General features: G+C 41.8%; 1 protein-coding gene across 9 annotated transcripts in view; it reads right to left on the bottom strand.

Moving 5' to 3' along the window:
- Positions 1-15,813, bottom strand: part of smarcd3b (SWI/SNF related, matrix associated, actin dependent regulator of chromatin, subfamily d, member 3b) — a 37,735-nt gene that overhangs the window by 17,260 nt on the left and 4,662 nt on the right. For 2 of the 9 annotated variants that reach the window (XM_031292889.2, XM_031292895.2), the window contains exons 1-2: positions 9,601-9,933; positions 2,575-2,786 (exon numbers count right to left, since the gene is read on the bottom strand). In XM_031292889.2, the coding sequence (XP_031148749.1) occupies positions 2,575-2,786; positions 9,601-9,678 (290 nt within the window). In that variant the 5' untranslated portion in view covers positions 9,679-9,933. Of the gene's footprint in view, positions 1-2,574; positions 2,787-9,600; positions 9,934-15,813 lie in introns of those variants that run through there. The other 7 variants (XM_031292891.2, XM_031292893.2, XM_031292892.2 and 4 more) reach the window with 5 other exon arrangements.

The raw sequence follows: 15,813 nt of genomic DNA, 5'->3' as shown, positions 1-15,813 counted from the left end.
TTTTACCCTCAGCCTTGGTGATACAACGGCCCACCGCGATAAAACACAAGAACTACAATAATAAGTAACCACTTGGCATCAAAAACAAGCAAAAATGTTGTTTGTATAAAAATGTGACGAGAAAAGATTTCTTTCCACATGGCATCAACTTTGCAAATGAGTTATGTTAATATGCATCTGAAATGTTATGCCCAGGATGATGCTGTATTATTTTTGACAGATTTTTCTCACCTTTAAGAAAACATTTTAAAGAAAAAAAAAGAAAAACACACAAGATGAAACCTCACAGATGACTATGCTATTAATTAGCCTCTACATGAAATCTACATTTTTACCTCATTGTGTTTTGTGTGATACAAAAGTTTTCCAAACCTGTCTCCTAGAAATGTAATCTATATACTATGAATTAGCTGTTTTCTTTTAACATAATAAGAAAAGGTTGTTAATTTATGTATTATTCAAGTCACGTAACCGGACTGGTGTCAAAGTCCTTTGCCCACCATCTGCCTATGAAACATAAGGTGCATCCTACAGCACCAAAAGTGTCTCTATTTGGGAAAACAAATTAGTAGTATACAAACGTAATTCCTAGGACACAAGGTTGAGTATTCATAGCACTTTATGCAAAGCAAACTGGAATTAAATCCTATTTTTAGCAGCAACTTTGCATAGGACAGTGTTTGTTCTGCAGAGCGAGTGTCGCTGGGACCATAAGGTCTCAATGACACTGCAAACACAGGTGGGCCGCCCTCAGCTGGCAGCCGCGTGGGGTCTGAGCTGGATGGAGTAGAGCTGGAGCATCAAACTTGTTTGCCAGAGGACACACTCTCTCACAAAGCAACAGAGAGAGAGAGACACCTGGACAAGTCACCCTGGACCATCGATCAGACCCTCTGCAGCCAGCCAGGCTGCTCTGGGGGTTGAGGCCCCGATGCAGGACAAGCCTGTTTGACAAGCCTGCTTAATTGTAAGCGGATCAATCGTGCTGCAGATACTGAGAGAATGAAACCGAGAGGGACAGAGGTCCACTGAGTGAGCATATTGATCTCCTTTCTAATGACCAAACCTGCCACACACTCGTCTCCTAACAGACAGACATCCATCCACTGTGTGTGTGTGTGTGTGTGTGTGTGTGTGTGTGTGTGCGCGCCTGGGATACTGATGTTCAGATCCTTTGTCAAATAGCAGACAATAGATAGTACTAACAGCAGTACTAGAGCCTGGTCGCCTGCAGACAGCAGCATGGACATCACAAAGATAAGACCACTGGGCAAACGAGACAACAAAAACCCATGAAGAGCGAACAGAGGGGAAACATTCAGTCACAGCAGCAGTTGGGATGGTGAGAAGTGGATGCACAGAGCAGTGAGCATTGCTAAGGATGCAACAACAAAAAAGGAGCAGTGGGAGAGATTCAAAACAAAAATTGAAATAAAAGCTGAACAGAGACACACAAAGGTCAAGGTTTCACTTCTCATAAATATGATTTTTTGAGGTATGACCACTGTGGCTGTCTTGTACTGTAGGGCTGTAACTTATTATAATTGTCATAATCTTTTTTCTTATTATTCCACGACCGTATAATACATTGGTTTTGTTCGATCAGCAGTCTAGAAAATATTTAGCCTTTTTCTTGTTATCCATGCTAATGCTGTGGCACTAGGGATAGCAATGTCTGCCGCTTGCTCCACCACTTTATACACACCACTGTGTATGAAGACCAGATATTTTTTCAGCACACACACAGAACGGACAGTCAGGAGATATTCGCTGAATTTGACAAAAAGTTTATTGGATTCGAATCTCAGACTCCACCTTTAAGCACTATTGTAACATAATCTATACGTAACATAACATTTTTAGAAATGTTACCTATACGGGCGCCTGTTAGCTCACCTGGTAGCGCGGGCGTCCACATATAGAGGTTTACTCCTTGATGCAGCGGCCGCGGGTTCGACTCCGACCTGCGGCCCTTTGCTGCATGTCATTCCCCTTCTCTCTCCCCTTTCAAGTCTAAGCTGTCCTACACAAATAAAGGCCTGAAATGCCCACAAAAAAAAATCTTAAAAGAAATGTTACCTATGACAGCTATGTTTCTGGATCATTAAATATATTCCTTTTCTAATACCTACTTCCAGGAATATACATTAGTTTTTTTTTTTTTCAAACCCTTTTCATAATTTAACAACTGCATTGTGTTTAATGTTGTCTTGACACAAGCAGCTGAATGACATCAAGTCTAAAAAGAGGAAAATTATGAGTTTAATCTGGAATTGTGTGATCAGAAAATAAGTAAAACCACTAAGAATCTGTTAAAGAATTTCATACCAGCTTTTGGTATGTGGTACGGTTGTTGCTAAAAGATATTGTGGTTAGATGCCCAGGTCTTACTTCATTGCCTGCAAATGATTCATGACCAATTCCATGTTTGGTTTTGAAGACTAGTTCAAAGTGAAACCACGGCCTGTTTATGATCTCAATCATTCCACACAAAATCAGACAAATAAGGATTTCTATATGCAAGCCGTGCAGTGATTAGGTAGGAGTTGAAAGTTGACTAGGTCTCAGACTCACTTTCTGGCCCGGCTCTGGACGGCCTGCTGCTGCTGCTGTTGCTGCTGCTGCTGCTGGACCTGCTGGGAGGGTGCAGGCCTCTTACGACTGGGCTCCATCACCGGGGAGGGCAGGCCGGGCCGCACCGCCGGGCTCCCTCCGTACGGTGGGCCGGGGGGGCCCATGGGAGCTCCCTGGTGGGGCATCCTCGCTCCAGACGGCATGCCAGGACGCTTGGGAAGAGAAAACAGGAGAAAAGACGGGTCAAATACATGTAGAAAACATTCTTCACTGTGTTTTTTCTGATTAATTATAATCACAAATTAGTGCTTCTAAAAATATAACAAAGAAAACATTAGATCAATTGCAACTTTTCCTTCTGATGGATTCAAGGTGGACTAAGAAGTTTTTGTAAACACACTCATCCTATCTAACAAAGTCGAGCTGCAACAAAGACTGTCATGCAGCTCCTCATCCAGACCTCACACATTTCTAGTATTTAAAATAAAATTCTGGTGTTTGCTCTGGTTCTATTGAAACTCCTATCGAGTCACCTATCTTTTGTAACATTTGGTAACATTTCAGTTATCAAATAACAGTTAAGTTGGTAAACATTAAGCAATTTTGTGACGTCAAATTACACGATTTCTGTTTAGAATCGTAGCCAACTGGGCTGTAAACATGAAAGAAATTGTGTAGTAAAACGTCAAAGGACGTGCAATCTAATATGGGCTTTGTTTGTGTTAGACAGTCGACATTAGAGACTAACATGAAATATGGGGCACGTACGGGCAAGTTTTGAGCCCTAAAAGTATCGGTGAAATCATTCTGCCAGTGGTGTGTGAGATACATTCATTCTGAAACATTTGAAAACTGATACTATTCGGTCTTTTTAACACTGGGTTTCCAGAAAATGCCAGAAACAAGAACTGCACCGAGCAGTTCAATAAGCAGCACTGTTTTGTTTCCATCTTTTTTGTTCTGTTGTCTACTTTAAACAAAAAAATATTTTGATGGCTGAAAAATAGAGAAAAATCTTCATTTAGTCTGTCACACACACACACACACACACACACACACACACACACACATGCGCGCGCGCGCACACACACACACACACACACACACACACACACACACACACACACACACATACACACCTAAACAATGCAAACAGTGTCTGAGCCCACAGTCTCACACTCTAATCTTGACGCCCGGGAACAACTGGGGAACTCTCACCTGTGCTTGTCACTCCCATGGCAACAGCTGCCTCCCGCCTCAGTTTATTGTCTGAAACCAAATTATGGTTTGTGTGATAGAAAGAAATCCTTTGACTCCTTTGAACGACAGCACAGACCTCCTACTGTGTGTGAAGAACTGTATGTCTTCTAATATAATACCATTTTATGACTTTAAATGCATCAGAGGTGGAAGTTGTGAAGTGAAGTTCTAATCTTTCTGAAATACGTCACATTACTGAAGCTAAAGACTCTCTTTACTATGACTTTACTGTAATACCTTTACAATTTCAGGTTATCCTACGGATGGGCAATATGGCCATAAAATCTAGATTATTTTTAATAGCTTGGGGACAGTTCACGATTTGAATTGATTTTCTCTGCAAAACTATAAAATAATGAAATTACTAAAATATGATTGAAACATCAGATTCGTTTATGGGTTTATGTGCAAGAGAGTTGAGCGAGCATTATAAAATACCTGCATAGCTTACAAGGCTGTCATAATGTATACACAGAAAATACAGTTTATCTCATACAGCTAAACAGACCGTCACCATCAGATAACTAAGCAGAACACGGATATTAAATTTAATATTCAGTTTAATTACAGACAGAGCAGAAAAGTCTGTCATGACTCAAGACAGCTAATGTAGCCAACTATCATTTACGTGACTTTTCTGACTGAAAAAAAAAAAAAAAAAAACGTTCTGTGCACCTTGTAAAAACTTGATTTTCATGATGCAGACATTTTACACCTTATCCAAAACCAAAAATGTAAATGAATCAAATTAATTTGTTATATTGCCCAGCTCTAGTTGATGTTATGCCTAAATGCTGCATGTTTTCACATAATTTTGCATTTAATCAAATGCTAAATTGCGGAACCCAGGGGTAAGAGGGAGGGTGAGGGGTCTGATAAGGTCCCCATGGCTTACTTTTGCTCTGGGGCCGCCTAACAGGTTGATCCGGCCCTGACTGTTGTATGGTATGATTTATAACAACGCGTCATATTCCGTAAGATCATCGCAGGGCTTGTATATAAAGTCTTCATCCAAAAAAGTACCTATAACTTTTAGATAAATGTAGTAAAGTATTTCCCTCTGAAGTATGACAGAGTAAAGTTGCGCAGCATGGAGGAAATGTAATACAAGTACATCAAAACTGTGCATAAATACAGTTCTTGAGTAAAGGTCCTCCACCACTCAAATGCATTTTGAGCAAAAATTGATCCAATAATATGACAATCATTGGCGGTTTCTCAGTTAATCTCAAACTATAAATATTCTACAAAGGACAGACAACTTGTCACATTGGACATATTTTAAACCATGAAAGATGCTCAGAGTCTATTCTTCTTCTTCTACCGTTCTATTATTCAAAAAAACATCTAAACCTCGTTGTTTAGCAGAGATGTGACTTAACAGACCCGAATGTTTAACCATCAAATGTCCTCTTTCAAATTGGCAAAGAAACTGCCTGCTACATTTTGTAACAGAATGAATAAATGTTGGAGAGAGAGAGAGAGAGAGAGAGAGAGAGAGAGAGAGAGAGAGAGAGAGAGAGGACAGCTGAAGGATACAAATCAGGAGTTTTATGAGCTCACGTTTTTCCAACATTTCACACCGTTTGTCACCTCTAAATGTGGATTACTGCAGGTACAAACACATTTCAGATTTGATCTTTAGACTGTCCACAAACACGTGAAAAAACAAACAAAGAAGAAGGTAATAAACAGCAGGGAGGGCACAAAAACAAAACTAGATATCAAACTGGGTTCAAATGTAAATGCATGTATTTACAGGGAGATTTAATAACTCATAACAGCATACGAGAGGCTAAGACAGGCGTATTATGTGCCCTTTGAAATGGTGACCAAGCAGAGATCCTGTGATAAGAAGCCCGAGCAGGCGTCGCTGTCACTCTGGCTGGGAGTTTATTCGGCTGGGGGGGATGGGATATTGGGGGGTCAAAGCAACTGAGAAGAGTCTCCGAACGGGAGAGGATAAGACAACATATGGTCGGGGCCTCCCGCTCGATTCTTGTCACCTTGTGGAGCTTTAACAGACCCCTGTCTTTTTCTATCTCCTTCCTACTTAAGCTGGACAATAACACCCAAACAGACCAGACTCTCAGCAGCCAGACTTCGGTTACAAGCGTCTGCCTGGAGAATTTGAGCCTTTCAGATAACAGAAAACCATAGCTGGATAATGTGTAGGATGATTTTCCCCTAACTCCACACACACAATGAGTGGTACTTTATAATTTGACCTGCCGAACTGACTCCAACACTGTGCCCGGAGCTCAGCCAGCCAGCAATCGAATCTGCCATGTGGTTGGATATCTGAGAAGTGTGTTGGCATCTCTGGAGGGATTTGAAGTTGCTAAACTTAACCCACACTGTACTAAACATACGAGTCTGTGGGTTGTAACGTGGATGGTCCCTTTTAAAGGCTTTGAGTGGAATCAAATCTTAAAAAAAAAAAATGACGTTCCTTGAATGTGACATGACTCATATTTTTAGGGCTCAAACTTAAGATAATTTTAATTATCTGTTTATCGTCAATTAAGTGTCCGAACAATGAAACATGCTTGTTTTATCAGATATTGAGTTTACTATCATGGAAGAATTAATTTTATTATGTTTTATATATATATATATATATATATATATATATATATATATGTGTGTGTGTGTTGATTTAGATGCAACTCATATACAGTAAATATTTCATTAAAGATAAGATTATAGACGGTTCTCATCGTAACTGACAGTTTTGTTTAAATATTACTTTCAGATTCATTCATATCCTGCCTTGTAATGTATGGACATAATATTGTATATCAATGCGAGGGCTGGGCAACAATTCAATTATATCAGTGTTTATTGACTTTCAGTGGAATCGTGATGATGTGAACCTGAGATTTTAAGACATCCCTCTCTGCAGTATCTGTCTCCACCCTAATACAATATATCTTAAATGGATTCTCATTTGTGTTGCTCACAACATATAAAAAGATTCAACAGTGACCTTTCTTTCCAAAAACAGTGTCCCTGTTAGTCAGGATCCACAGAACAAATTCTAGACAGTTTTTATAGCGACTATTTCTTTGGTAGAAAGCATTCAATGATCATGGCAAGGTCTTTTGGTTAATCAGAGTAACTGGGACATTGTGTTTAGAGAAGACGAGCAGTTGAATCTTTTTAAATTTCACTCTTCAATGCTGTGAGTAGGAGATTTGTTCCGTCTTTTTTGTATCAGGGGTGGAGGCAAAAAAAAAACTATTTGCATGGATGGATTCCACTTTTCTGTCATTTGGGTGAACCAACCCTTTAAGCATAGTAATCCAAAATGATTGATCCAGTAGAATGTTATGTTCAAGGGTCTCACACAAACACACATTTAGACGTTACGGATGACAACGCTACAGTGGCGTATTATGTTTTTGTATTATCGGGGGTTTCCCACGCAGAACGTTGGAAGGCCTTTTTCATCACCGCGACCCTCACACACACACAAGCCAGAGAAGTAACACAGCAGGGGGGAGGTGAGGCAGATAATGAGAGAGAAAAAGGAAGAGACCTCAGTCAGGCCTTCAGCCCACCCATCAGTCCTAGAACCAGACCTCGGCCAAACACTCTCCCCCACAACACACACACACGGCTGCTGGGAGGCAGGAACACTACGACCTTCGGTAACCACAACAATGAGTGCATGTATTAATATATATATTCTTATGTGTGTGCATTTGCACGTGTGTATGAAACCTTTGCCTCACGAAGGGGGGTAAGGAAACGTCATCCCTCGCCACAAGCTAACAAACTGCGCCGAATCCTCCCCATATCCCATAGTATAAATATTTCTCCATTCGTCAGTATACACAACGAGGAACCTGCCACAACTATTATTACAAGACTTTTCCATCTTAAAAATGTAGGGGGGAGAAAGAGAGGGGAGAGGCAGATCATGAAAGAAAAATAAGCAGAGGGAAATATTTGGCTTGGAGCAGCCAGAACCTCATCAAGGTTAATTGGTCTGTTGAGAGGACACACTCATCTGGCTCATCAATCACCTGGTCCATTGTTTCCTAAAGTCTGTCTCTGCACGGAGGGGCTTCAGCTCCGAAGCCCCTGTAATGACCGCTCCTGTCAAAAGACACAATACCTCATCTTGTTTCAGTGTATAAATCTACCTGGTGTCAGTACGGCCAACATCAGCACTGATTAAAATGCCGAAAATCAGACCTTAGTCGAGATAGTTCAGTGATTTTTCGACATAAAAGGATTCGACAAAGTCTTTGTGACCTTCTTGATGTACTTGAGGATTAGGAAGTGATGCCAAGTTTGAGGATCTGTGCAAAGGTGAAATTCAGTTCAATGGAAAGTAAAAACCACATCCAGAATGAGACATTTATGATGTAGGAGTTAGGTCATCATCAGTTATTTGTTAAGGTCTATAAAGTGTCTTGTTTTATTCAATTAACCGAAACCATCTAAAATATTCACCTTCGTAAACAATTAGCGTATATTAACATTTGAGAAAGCCACAACAGGTACATTTTTGCTTAAAAAATGAAATTGCAGATTATTGTGACGATAAACAATCAACCAACCTCTGCTCAAAGTATATTTCTTTTTAGCTCTAAAAACTTTCCAACATGGGAGTCAGGATCAATAAATCATTTTCTGGGGAAAAAATGGTTTAACAAAAGGTTAAACATGCTCTGTTTCCAGCATTTCCAGTTTGAGGATTTGCTATTTTTATTTTTCACATATCAAAGAAAATTGAACATCATTGGGCTTTGGACTTTTGGTTGGACAAAACAAAACATTTCCAGCTTTGGAAAGTTGTAATGGGTATTGTTTCACAGTTTTTGGCACTGCACTGAGTAAATTAAAAAAATAAAATTAGATTAATCGATTGAACTCAGAAAAAAACAGAAAACATTAAACCTGTGGCGAGGGATCACATCGTATTAAGGGGGAAAAGATAGGGAATCACTGTCATAAAGCACCAGTTCATTATCACACTTGAGTCAATGTCAAAGCCACAACTGCTAAAACTTTCAGCTGACGAGGACTTTTACATTATCCTCAAACCTCTCATTCATTCAGCTCGTCGCCAAAACAAACTACTACTGTCCTCTATGTTGTTATTAATGTAAAGTATGCTAATAGCTGCCTAACCTCTAACCATGAGGACCACTTGACTTGACATGTCATGCTAGATTCACATGAATGGACTGATTGTTCTGCATGATTTCCAGGATTGGTTGTCTACGCTACTACGTCCGTTTGTCTCGTGACCTTACAGGTTCAAATCCTTCCACCAACTAACAACACGCTGCCTGGAAGGCTGCTCTGACTGTGTTGTCATTCCTTCCCCCTCTGTCTGTGACTCTCAGGCAAGCAGTGTGCTCCTCTGTTAGCCAAATGGGGAGCTGGCTGCTTCCTGCTGCTGCTTAGCTTCTATTCCTACAATTATCCATTTGTGTGTGTGTGTGTTTGAAATCCACTGCTCCCCATCCTTCTCCTGCCTGCTCAGCTCCATCCATCCATTCTGCTCCACTTCTTCTTCTTCTCTCCAGCCATCTCCTAACAGGCTGGGATCCACCGGGGCTGGAAATAACCTTCACATGGCCAGCTTTACCAAGCTATCTCTCACATACAGACCGCTGCTGCTGCTGCTGCCGCTGCTGCTGCCGCGCCGACTCATGCACACACACAGACGCGCACACACACACAGATGCACACACACACTGATGCATGCCAGCTCCCTTCACAGGACTGACGGACAGCGCCACTCACCACTCCATGGACCAGGAACTCAAACAGTTTGCTCTTGGTGGCTTTCCTGGCTCCCCCCGCCGTCTCCTCCGTAGCCATTTGCTCAGTCCCTTCCGTTCACCCTGCTATGTCTTCCCTCTCCTTCTTTTGTCTTTCCCTCTCCCTTCACCCAGCCTCCTGTTCCCCTCCCCTGCTCCACTTTCCTTCTCTTTGTGCTCTCCTTTACAGCACTGCCTGTCCCTGACTCTCCTTCTCTCTCCCTCTCTCTCTCTCTCTCTCTCTTCCCTCCCTCTGACTCTATTTTGAATGTGCAGCAGCGCTGCCGAGTCTCTCAATGTGTCTAGCTCACTTTTTTAGTTGGGCTGCCTTTCAGGAGCCCGGCACGTCGCTTAGAGGTGGAGGGGGGAGGCTGTGCGGGGCTCTGGCAGGGGGGTTTCAGCCAGCCCACCCTGCCGCTCCCCCGCACAGCTGTTGCATTCCATTGGTAGATAAGGGCACGCGGTGCTGCGAGGCTGCCGTTTGGTCTAAATGGGGGCTGGGGAGGTTAGAATCAATTTCTCTGCTGCAGCTTCCCCCCTGGTGACCAACCCAGAGGCCACGGTCAGCACACACAAACCTCTGAGTGCTGGGCTCATTCTCAAAAAAGGACATTGGGCTCTTAAAGGGGCCACGCTGCATATCATTAACACATGTGTACACACATAAACTGCCATGTATGATGGAGTCATGACGTGGTGGTGACGAGGAGGAGGGTGATGCAGTTTTTTCAACTGAAAGCCACTTAAGGCAGGGAAATTAGTCTTTGAACGCAAAGCTTTTCTCACAATGTCTTCGAAAGCCACTTCACAAAAACAGAAAAGTCAAGAGCACCTTCACTTCCTGTGTTTCTGTGCTGGCCTTTGTCAGAGTGCATTCATAGGTTAGGAGCATTTCCTCCACTCACCTCATTAGCTTTTACCTTTCACCCACTAGTTGGACCAGAGGCTACATAGGCTGTGGCTACAGTGTAATGGCAAACAAACAGGCCAGTCTGCACAGCAAGGTGACTGTGTCAGTTGACACGTGTAATAAGGTTCTGTTGGGATTTCTTGCAGGCTGCTTTTTTAAAGATTTCTTCTCAAATTGCAGAAAACTGAAAGAGGTGAAAAAAAGAAGAAAAAACAAACCAGCCTTCAATGGACAGAAGGATGTGAAGTGAGGAATAAACGACTTATTGGGGCACAGCAGAGCAGTACACACACTGACTCACACACTGGATTTTTATGTTGTATGTCTCCAATACACAGAAGCCCGAGCTACGCTCGTTGCCACACAGGTCATTACTCTGACTAAAAACCTCGCCACGTTGAAGACTATGACTCTTTCATGTCTCCTTCTGCTCCAGCCCCTTTTTCTTTCTTCCAGCCATCAGATCGGGTGAATGAAATATTCATGAGGTTATTTGAATGACAAAGGAGGTGAAGTGGGGCAGATTCAAAGAGGGCCTGGCTTGTGACACATGACGGAAAATTGTTCCTGTTATTGTTTCCTCTTCCTCTGTTTTGCCTGTGTGAAAATGGCAGAAAGGTGTCCAACCAGGTATCAAAGTAGAAAGGAAATGAGCCTCAGGAGTTGATGGAAAGCTTTGACACAAAAGCTGCCCTTCAATTATCACCACATTGTGATAAGCTTGTTCCTTAAAAATGGCGCAAGGGATATATGTTAGGAAACAGGATGTTCTCAGCACTGAGAGGAACACTCTGCAATTATTGAGTGGACAGCTGGTAAATGGTTCTGTGACCTCCAGGACAGAGGACCCAAGCCATTTTTATGCATGCATATTATCCATTACACGTGACGTCAAGACGCCATTACTGACAGAAAAGTGAGTTTATCGTCTAACGGAGAAGCAGGAAGCGAAGCAAGATCGAAATGTATGTCCTTTAAACTTCCTTCACACCCCTGATTATTAGTATGGACTTATTGATAGGCAAAATATGGCCCTCCCATATGTTGATGACAGCTTGTGGCATTAGTTTGCTTGTTGGTGACACCTGGTGTTGAGATGAGTGCAGTGCTGCTGTCGTTAAACCAGTCTGTAAGGATTTGACGAACACAAGGAACGCAAACCTCCTCTGCAAAATTTCTCTTTGCAGCCTCAATGCATCTGGGTCCTCCCTTTAGTCAAATATTGCAAAAATATAATCATCCACATTAACGCTATGCATTAGATTAACCTTGTGTTACATAACATATGACACAGGCTTTAAATATATATGAATCACACAGACACACAAGGTTTTTGTCTCAATTTCCTGCAAGGTCAAAAGCTCAACCCGTCGAGCGTATCCATGCAGATTTTGAGATTGTGCCAATCTCCCGTTTCTCCAGCAACGGCACGTGGGTTTAACGATAACAAAGAGATACAGTAGTTTGGGCGATGCAAAAGGGAGCCTTAAGCGCAGGAGTACCCCCTACCGGAGCCCCACCACCTCCCTCACCAAAGCCAGTCAGTCTGACCAAATGGTAATGTCCCAGTGTGTAGCATACAGGGGGGTAGAGGGGGCTAACAGGGGGTAAGGGAGCAACCATAGTATTATTAATGACCAACAGAGGGAGCACACAACCATGCAAGGGAAGTGCTGACTGTTTGAATGGAAGGAGGGATCCATGTTCAGAGCCTGGTGGTTGCAACAAATGGAAGAACATGAGGTATCATAAAGCATGAAAGCCTAAAAACGTTGCAGGAACCAAACTCTAATCACTGCTCAACCAATTTCATTTTCTGGAAACATTTTATGGGTTTTTATATTCTCCCCTTCCTTATTTGGACACAAGAGGGAGACAAATGGTCATGCCTCATATGCAAACTGTCTAGCTGGTTTTCTAACCTGCAATACTGACTTCATCGTCATTTACAGTGTATAGCAGTGGATCCCCACCATACTTTCACTTCTTCAAGCTTTATACAGCCTTTAAAAAGACACAATCTGTGAAGTAGGGCTACAACTAACAGTTATTTCCATCACTGGATACATTCTTATTAATCGTTTGGTCTATAAAATGTCAGAAAATAGTGATAAATGACTTTCACAGTACTCCAGAAAACCAAGGTCTTAAGCTGACTTGTTTTGTCCAACCAACAGTCCAAAACCTAACCTCAAATATAATCAGTTTACAGTGATGTAAAACAGAGAAAAGCAGAACATACTTACAAATTATATGCTGAAACTAAGCAATGGTTGGCGTTTTTGCTTGAAAAGGGACTTAAACGTGACCCTAATGAAGTTAAAGTTCAGGAAAAAACACCCTTTATCCGGGTTAAACAACCAACCCCAAATCTGTCATCAGATTTTGATTCAAATGTTTCTGAACTCTGATTGGTGCACAAAAGTACGTGACATCACCTTTTTCCAACCTGGCCCCACCTACTTTAAACCAGTGAGAAAAGCAAGGACAAAACCAGAAATCTCTCACGTGAAATAACCCAAACTGTTAACAGGGTAAGGGTCTTTAAGGGGTCTTAAGCCAAAAACTGCTAGTGTTTAGAATCACAGTTCCATGAAAATGTGCTGCATTCAATCAAAGTTCCCAAAAGTGGTTAAAATATCAATAGACAATTACCTGTTAATCAATCAAGTGGCATCATTGCAGTCTGAGTTTTCGTCCATCTTTTCTAAAATTACATACAACTAGGCATGGGCCGGTATACGATTCTGACGGTACGATAAGCAGCAGATAATCAGCAAAAATATCACAGTTTCACGGTATTGCAATTACAGCTTTAAAATGTTTTTTTTTTTTAAATGTCTGGGTTAAAGAAAAAAACTTTTTCCATTGAACACAATGTATTTTATTTTTAAACACACTGCACAGTGGCAGTGTGCACTAAACATGCACGGTATGACAGAAAATGTTAGTGGTTTTGAAACCTTGACTTTTTCATCTTTTTTTTATACCTTGAAACCGGGAACCGGCCCATGCCTAATACAATGAAGTTCATTATGAAGGTAAATGTATTTGATTGCTTTGCTCTGTTTAGCCGAAGATGATGTGTAACAAAATAGGCTGAGCAGAAAGCAAGAAAGGAAGGAAGGAAGAGAAATCCATACATTGATGGTTTCAGCCTGTTTTTCTGCAATGGCTTCACAATAACCCCGGAGAGGAAGGGTAGAGTATACAAAGAATAAAAATATTATGCCGGTGCTGATGTATAACGCACAGTTCCCAGTGGCAACGTTTACATTCCAGAAACCACGAATCTGCCCTCGTCAACATTATTGTCACAGACAGATGGGGTGCACTAGGGGGAATATGGACCTTACCGAGGGCATGGAGTAAAGTCTGATTCCCTCCCACTGCTGGGCCCCACTCTTTTTCTCTTTCTTCAGTTTAAGAGCTGCACACAAAACCCAGCTCAAGCTGCTTAAAGGCCAGAGCTCTCAGAAAGCTACTCAATGGCCATCAGCCACCATCAAAGGGACTGTTCAATTGCACACAGACCTGCACCTTCACTGAGGGGGATTAAGGAGAGAAGTACATTTCAGTGCCGATTTTGTGCAGCTAGGCATGTGTGATGAAGGGGAACCTACAGAGCCAGAGAAGTATCCCATGGTTGCTGAAAATAAGGGCATCTGCTGATACATTGTGATCAAAGTGAATTGGTACAATAAACCGCAAGGAAATAGGCGAATGATTTTGCACAAAGGCGGCAGTGCTATGTTAAGAACCTAAACTAAGAAGCTGCAGATACGGAGTTTGAAGTCGACCTTGGATTTCAGGGCTTGATTGGGACAAAGCATCTTTATCCAGACAGCATTTATGGTTCAGCTCCTCGGCTGCTCCCGAAAACAAGGAGGCATTGTGGGAGCAGATGGAAAGACGGAGCAACAGTAATGAGCCCAGTTTTCCCGTAAGCAACGAGCAACACACCGGAACAAGGCCTGAAGCTTTACCTGCTTCGGGGCATTTCCTGTTTGCTGTAGCCATGACAACGGCATAATCTGCCTTGCGTCCAAAGCTAACAGCCAATTGGATGGGAGCGACGCCAACTGCAGTGGCTTAAAAACTGGAGCAGCAGCTGGTGAACTGAGCAAGGAACTATTCCAGAGCTGAAACGTTAAAACTAAAAAGAAACTCTAGTTTTTAAAACAGAAAAGCACTTCAGTTTGCTGTGTTAGTCAGCGTTGAGGTCTCCGGGGTAAACTTTGACACAAATATACAGTGAAAAACAGTCACTTTCCATAAACAAACCCAAACCAACTACCATAAAATTCCACCGGACGAAAAATTAAAATGGCAGATTAAATCCACCACTAGGAACTCCCTCTCCCCTCTCTCTCCTTTCTTACTCGGAATCCCAGCTCAGCATTAGCCCTGATCTTTCAGCACCACTCTGCCCGTGCAGGATGGGAGAGAGAGACGACAGAACGAGGGCAGGATTGGTATGTGCAGGGCGGCATCGAGACCACTCAGAATCCAAGAGATGAAAATCCGACCAGGAGGTAGCCTGACAAATCAACTGCTACTGTGTCTGCACACGACTGAATGCAATTTTATGTTAAAGAGTAGATCCACCTCAGGATCATAAGACACCATCCAAGTAGCAATTAGAGATATTCATCTACAAGTACACACAGTGTATTAGCCCTAGTTTGTGTAAAAACATGGCTATTACCTCAAAAATTGGCGCTAATGCGGTAAATATATATTGTGCTGTGTGTTCATATGCACCTAAACCATACATATATACGTGATTTTATGTCTAAAATGATAATGATTTAAGGGCTATACTGAAAGGGGAGACTAGGTTATTTATTTGCAATGTAATGCAATGCTGCACAGTAAATAAAGATGACAAGATGAAACCCAAGTAAGGATAACAATTAATTCAAGCTTTGCAAACAAAAGCCAAAATGTCAATGCAAAACATTATTTTCAGCCCTTTCATAACAAAATCATAACCACTTCATCAGTTCTTATGAACAACGTCACACATATGTTTTGGTATAAAGGACAATATAACCCCCCCCCCACACACACACACACACACACACACACACACACACACACACACACACACTTTCATGAAAAACCACACAAATGCAAAGGTTTTCAACACATAAAAGTATTTTAAGTTAGTGCTGTGAGTAGCACATACAAAAGCTTAAACGATTAGATAATAAATGGGCAACTATCAACCTTCTTAAACGTGAGGAATTGCTGCTTTTCTTTGTCTCATGTATGTACATGTAT

The sequence above is a fragment of the Sander lucioperca genome, chromosome 23 (genome assembly GCF_008315115.2).
Source record: "Sander lucioperca isolate FBNREF2018 chromosome 23, SLUC_FBN_1.2, whole genome shotgun sequence".
Lineage (NCBI taxonomy): Eukaryota > Metazoa > Chordata > Actinopteri > Perciformes > Percidae > Sander > Sander lucioperca.
The sequence above is the reverse complement of the archived record's forward strand: the minus strand, read 5'-3'. Positions and strand labels throughout refer to the sequence as shown.